This window comes from Myotis davidii, unplaced genomic scaffold, assembly GCF_000327345.1.
Source record: "Myotis davidii unplaced genomic scaffold, ASM32734v1 scaffold1569, whole genome shotgun sequence".
Taxonomy (NCBI): domain Eukaryota; kingdom Metazoa; phylum Chordata; class Mammalia; order Chiroptera; family Vespertilionidae; genus Myotis; species Myotis davidii.
In genome coordinates this window covers 206055-212968 of record NW_006299704.1, presented here as the reverse complement: position 1 = coordinate 212968, position 6914 = coordinate 206055, and the positions used below count along the sequence as shown (strand labels likewise).

General features: G+C 43.6%; 1 protein-coding gene across 2 annotated transcripts in view; it reads right to left on the bottom strand.

Moving 5' to 3' along the window:
- CNOT11 (CCR4-NOT transcription complex subunit 11) overlaps positions 1–6914 on the bottom strand; it is a 15132-nt gene that overhangs the window by 5701 nt on the left and 2517 nt on the right. Inside the window, exons 2-5 of one of the 2 annotated variants that reach the window (XM_015571565.1) lie at positions 4469–4621; positions 2419–2621; positions 647–653; positions 451–550 (exon numbers count right to left, since the gene is read on the bottom strand). In XM_015571565.1, coding sequence (XP_015427051.1) covers positions 451–550; positions 647–653; positions 2419–2621; positions 4469–4621 — 463 coding nt within the window. Of the gene's footprint in view, positions 1–450; positions 654–2418; positions 2622–4468; positions 4622–6914 lie in introns of both variants that reach the window. The other variant, XM_006775418.2, reaches the window with a different exon arrangement.

Below are 6914 nucleotides of genomic sequence, written 5' to 3'. Positions count from 1 at the left end.
CACTATGCTTTAATTATGTTCAATTTGTAACAATGAAAATACATCCTGCATATCAGATATTTACATTATGATTCATAACAGTAGCAAAATTACCATTATGAAGTAGCAATGAAAATAATTTTATGGTTGGGGGTCACCACAACATGAGGAACTGTATTAAAGGGTCTCCCTGATTAGCCATTGGGAAGGGTAGTGGAGTTACAGCTAATTACCATGTTTCTCTTTTATTAGATAGGATTATATAGGATTAATGCTAAATATTTGAAATCCTACCCTCTGGGTTCTTTACTGGGGATGCTAAATTTACATGCAGTGAACACTAAGGCTCAGATTATTTAATTTATTGGGTTTTCTCAGGCTAAGACCAGAAAAAACTTTGTGGTCGTTTTTTCCTGCTGGCCATGTAATCAGGTGTCTACACCCCCCATCTGACCACGAGTAGGGACTTACCGGTTCACCACTTCCATGGAATGTAAAGACATATCCATATTGACCAGGACTGAAAAGTACTCGGTGATCTGGCTAGACTGCATCAGCTTCAGCAGCATCTCTATAGCGACGAGAGGGTTGTTCTCCACCAGGTCAGGAAGCTTGGCTGGCGTGAGGCCAATATGATAAACAAGTTTGGGGTCTTTTTCCAACTCACCAAGGAGCTAAGTTTTATAAAAAAAAAAAAAAAAAGATTCTTGAGTCAAAGTAGCATTCTCTTTGCTGCATACAAAAATACATATTTTATTTCAAGCAGCTACAAAATTACCTGCATTGAATCAACTTCATAAATTTCTTTCCTGAAATATATGATCATAACGATTTTGTATTTTTCAATTTACATCTGAATTATAACAATTTTAAAATATAAACACCTCTATTATTATTACTTTTTCCTCACCTGAGGATACGTTTTATTGATTTTGAGAGAGAGAGAGAGAGAGAGAGACATCAATGGGTTGCCTCCTGTGTGCATCCCAACCAGGGATCAAATCAAAAACGTAGGTATGTGCCCTGACTGGGAATCAAACCCACAATCTTTGTGGTATACGGGATGACACTCCAACCAACTGAGCCACTCGGCCAGGGCGATAAATTAAGACAGTTTATAAATATGCCAGTGATTCCTCCTGGGAATTAAGCCAGACTCAATATTGTCTGGTTGAATAAAATAAGTGGATTGTAACAACACTGTCCTTAAGTCTTTTGTGGGTTTCTTTTTATGTCAAAAATAATTTTATTTACCAACCAGTTCCCCTAAAAAACCTAGACCGTAGAGAATTGAGGGACATCTAAAACAACTGCACAGCCCCGCTCCAGGTGGGAAAAGGAAGCCTGGAGAGGGAACAGGTTGGGGAGATGGGGAGCAGGGTGGGGAGAGGGGTAGTAGGCTGGGGAGGGGGGAATAGCCAGGGGAAGGGGGAGCAGGTTGGGGAGGGGAGCAGACTGGGAAGGGGGGGTAGCTTGGGGAGGGGAGGGCTTTCTTGCAATCCACCCCTTTGCAGTATTTATGATTCAAGCCACAAGCATACTTGTAATTCAAAAACAATTTTTTTCCTGCCAAATAATCAATTACTTTTACTTTAAAACTGTCTATGTTCTGTCCCCTATGTACTTTATGTACCAGAGTGGACTGTGCTTCTGAGCGGCCTAGTAAGTAAAGTGAACTACAAACAGCTGCCTACCTGACTCTGAAAGGAATATTTCTGGTGGTAACTGCACTGGAGATGCCAGCATCTCCTGACAGGGTCTAATGTGAATGTGCGACCTGAACAGGAGTCACCAACCAGACACCACCCACAGGGTGTCCTTGCCTTTCCCTCAAGGGCAGCGGGGCCCACTGTGAGCCTCAACCCCACCCCTACCCAGCAGTGTGATGTGGCGAGTTTACCACCTGTGCTTCCTCTTCCTCCCCCATGACAGGCTGAGAAGTCGCTCACCCTCAGGAGATTCCTGCCCAGCCACATGGATTGTCTGGCTGGCACACAGCGGGAGCCAAGTGCCAAAAACGCCCCTCCCCCTCTCCCAGAGTCACACTGACCCCAACAAACCTCGGCACATGGTCAGTCACCAAGCTCCTGCCCCAACAGTGGGCGGGCAGAGCAGTGCTTCAGATCACCCTAGGGCAGTGATGGCGAACCTTTTGAGCTCGGTGTGTCAGCATTTTGAAAAACCCTAACTTAACTCTGGTGCCGTGTCACATATAGAAATTTTTTGATATTTGCAACCACAGTAAAACAAAGACTTATATTTTTGATATTTATTTTATATATTTAAATGCCATTTAACAACAAAAAATCAACCAAAAAAATGAGTTCGCGTGTCCCTCTGACACGCGTGTTATAGGTTTGCCATCACTGCCCTAGGGGTCACTTACCACATGATGAGAAAACAAAAAGCAATGCTTGACAGATTAAAGAAAAGGTTTACCTGTGTTTGTTGAGGAGAAGATAAGGGGCTTTTGAAGGCTTTGGCCATTATTCGCTTGATCTCTACACCTGTGCTATTCTTAACGCACATGGATTTATCCCACTGAATGGAATGGTCAGGCTCTGTTGGGTTCAGCCAGGCCAGCTCGTCCTCACAGATGTGGAGTGGAGGTGGTGGACGAATAAACTCTGGCCGAAAATGGCCTGTAAATGAGAAGTAACACGTGACTGCTTCTATCAGTGAGTTCACACTGCACACATCTGTGTGCATCTACACACGTTTCACTTAATGAAGTAGACTAACACCCTTTTAATAAGAATAACATGATAAAACTGTGGCTTCAAAACCAGAAGCAGAAGGGATATAGGTCAGGGTTCATTCATGATACAAAGAAGAAAGTGAAGCACACACGTTATTATGCCAGAGACCAAATGGCTGTATTTCTGGAGAAGAGAGGCACCAGGAGCTGACAACCTTCATTCGAGCATGCTTACCACTCAATGCAAAGGACACAACCTGCCCTACTGGTGACAGTCTCTCGGGAAAATGAAACCCTATTTGATCTCACTCATCCTATTCTTAGTTACCACTATTCTATCCTGAGACCACTAGGTTGTGTACTAATTCAGCCTTTGCATCTTACAACCATGAAGTGGCAAATTACGTGGAGATGAAATGTCAAGGGGGAAAAAATGTATGGTTGTCCAGTGGTTGAGTGTTGACCTATGAACAAGGAGGTCACGTGGCTCAATGGTTGAACATTAACCTATGAACCGGGAGGAAACAGTTCGATTCCTGGTCAGGGCACATGCCAGGGCTGCAGGCTCAATCTCCAGTAGGAGGTATATAGGAGGCAACTTATCAATGATTCTCTCTCATCATTGATGTTTCTCTCTTTCCCCCCCTCCTCTCTGAAATCAATAAAAATATATACATATTTTTTTAAAATGTATGGTTGACTTGACATTTTCAAATGAATCTAAAGACTTCCATAAATTCACAAATACCATATTCATTTTCATAAAACAATAAAAGTACAACAGGAAAATAAAGCGACTCAACACTTCACCTATTTCATAAAACATGATTGCTCTCTAAGTTAGAAACCCATTAAAATAATGCTGGCTGGAACTTCTGCTAAACAAATTCCACACCCTGGTCTCCACACAGGGCCTGATGGCTCGTTCCTCTGGATCCTAGCCCCTGCAAAATCTGAGCACATACTCTAGTTTACTGAAAATGTCTGTCTTCTGGCTAAGAACTAACACCGTATGTTACACTCTCTCCTCATCTACATCGCAGAACTAGCCGCTGAAGCTCTTTCCAACAGAATCAGTTTTTAACACTTCATGGGAAGCACGACACCGTGTGTCAGGTTCCCGCAGGAGGGATGCTTGATGCCCTGACCGGGTCTGCAGGTTTGCTGTCTGTCACCTGCCTCCCATGGCCCACGCGTCAACGCTGGTCCTGGCACGTGTGAGCTACCCACCAGGTGCATGAGCTTCAGGCACACCTGTGACCGGCTGAGAGTTCAGTATCCCACTGACGCCAGAGACGGACTGTAAACGGCCCAGAGTCAGTGTGAGCCTCCGGCTCATGGGGACGCTGCGATCTGAAGAACCTGTTCTCACCCCTGAGCAGAAGGCAGGCCTTCGCCAGTAAAACACAGAAGCCTATAAAACCACGAGATGCCGCTCTAATACTTCAAGTTCAATGGATTTTTTTAAAATTAAGAACTATAAGATCAGGAAAACTTTACAATGGGGAAAATAATGATAGTGATAAAATTAATAAAGAGGTATAATAATAAGCTACAAAATAGTCTCATTTCAGTAAAATTGGAGAATGTGTATCTTCACATGTGCTGATGACAGATACTGTGATTTCATTACAGAAGGTAACTTTCACCAAGCGTCTCCACGGCCCTCTAGACACTCCACTGAGTTTCTCATTAGATTCTAGTTTAAGCAGCAACGAAACTAACAATGTTTTAGAAAAGCAACTCAGGATGATGATAAAATAAAACCGAGAGTATGAAACATGTACCTACTTTCAATAGGCGGCTTCGGTCCACTGACTAAAGCTTCTGTGATCTGAGAGGCCACGGAGCTGTCAAATCCAGAATTAGAAGAGTCCGGGTCTGGGTCACTGAGAATACTGGGGAAGCTAGCCTTACTTTGGGTTGGCAATTCAGACTGGCGTTCTGAAAAGATAAAAAATGGAGACATTTTAAAACTGAGGGCACCTCAAGGAGAATGAAAAGACAGGCTACTAACTGCGGAAAGCTACCTGCCTCACGTGCGCAAAGGGCCAGATTCAGAATGCATGTATTCTTCTTCAAAACACCTACAAATCAATTTTTAAAAATGGGAAAACATGGGCTAATGATTTCAACAAGAGTTTTATTTTTAAAAACCAAAAAGCCTGGACCTGGCTGGTGTGGTTCAGTTGGGTGGAGCAGTCCCATGCACCAAAAAGGTCAACGATTACATTCCCCGACGGGGCACATACCAAGGTTGCGGTTCAATCCCTGGTCGGGGTGCGTGAGGGAGGCAACCAATCGGTGTTTCTCTCCCTTCCTCTTCCTTCCTCTCTCTCAAAACTCCATAAAAACATATCCTCAGGTGAAGATTAGAAATAAAACAAACAAAAACCATAAATCCTGAATGGCCGATGAACATCTGAAAAAAATTCTCAATCCCATTAGGAACCAGGGAGAAATCAGTTAAAACACAAGGTATTATTACACACCCACCAGATTGGCAGAAATTAACAAGCCTGACATTATCAAATGCAGAGGATGTTGTCGGGTGACTGGCACACTGCTAATGGGCATGAAAACTGGCACAGCAACGTGAAAACCAAGCCCCACTACTTGATCAATCTCCCGTGTGCTTATCGTCCCATCTAGCAGAAATTGCCACGCGTGCACCAGGACGATACACAATAATGTCCACAGCATCATTACACCCATCAACTGTAGGGCAGATGAAGAACGTGTATTCCACTACATGGAACGTATATTACAACTCATCAAAAAACAACCCAATTAAAAAATGGGCGTCCTGGCCAGTGGGTGTGGCTCAGTGCTAGACCATCACGGGTTCCCAGCCCTGGACATGTACCCGGGTTGTAGGTTTGCTTCCCAAGCCTGTCTGGGTAGGTGCAGGAGGCAACCAATCGATGTGTCTTTCTCACATCAATGTTTCTCTTTCTTTTTAAAAATATATTTCTATTGATTTCAGAGAGGAAGGGAGAGGGAGAGAGGTAGAAACATCAGTGATGAGAGAGAATCACTGATTGGCTGCCTCCTGCACGCGCCACTGGGGATCCAGCCCACAACCCGGGCCTGTGCCCTCATCCTGGTTCATAGGTCAACGCTCAACCACTGAGCCAGGACAACCAGGCTCTTTTTCTTGCTTTTCCTTTCTTTCCCTTCCTTCCCTCCTCCCTCCCACCCTCCTTTCCTTCCTTTCATCGTTTCTCTCTCTTTTTTTTTCTCTCTCTCTCTCAGTCTCTCTCCTTCCCTCCCCCACCCCACTTTCCTCCCCTCCACTCTCTAAAAGTCAATGCATAAAATATCCTCTTAATAAAACAAAACAAATCCAAATAAATGGGCAAACAGTCTGAATACACATTTTTCCAAAAAGGACAGATGGGCATGAAAAGATGCTCAATGTAACTAATCATCAAGGAAATAGAAATCAAAGCCATAAAGGACCTAAATAGACACCTTTCAAAAGAGGACATTCAGAAAGCCAAGAGACATATGAAAACATGCTCCAAGTCACTAATCATCCGAGAGATGCAAATCAAAACAACGAGGTACCATCTCACACCTGTCAGACCGACTATCATCAACAAATCAACGAAGGACAAGTGCTGGAGAGGATGCAGCGAAAAAGGAACATTCGTGCACTGCTGGTGGGAATTCAGACTGGTGCAGCCACTGTGGAAGACAGTATGGAGTTTCCTCAAAAAACTAAAAATGGAACTACCATCTGACCCAGTGCTCCCACTTCTAGGAATATATACCAAGAAATCTGAAACACCAATTAGTAAGGATATATGCACCCCTATGTTCATAGCAGCACAATTTACAATAGCTAAGATTTGGAAACAGCCTGAGTACCCACCAGCAGATGAGTGGATTAGAAAACTGTGGTACATCTGCACAATGGAATACTACGCGGCTGTAAAAAAAGAAGGAACTCCTACCATTTGCAACAGCCTGGATGGAGGGGGCAGTCAGTCAATTATTCTCTCTCATCATTGATGTTTCTCTCTCTCTCCCTCTTCCTTCCTCTCTGACCCTTTGTAATACTTTAAGCAAAAAATAAAAAATAAAAAAATAAAAGAAATCAAAGCCATGAGATATCGCCACACACATGGCAGAATGGCTATTATCAAAAACATGAAACCTGGTCAGGTACTCAGTTGGTTAGAGCGTCATCCCAATATGCCAAGGTTGTGTGTTCGCTCCCTGGTCAGGGCAT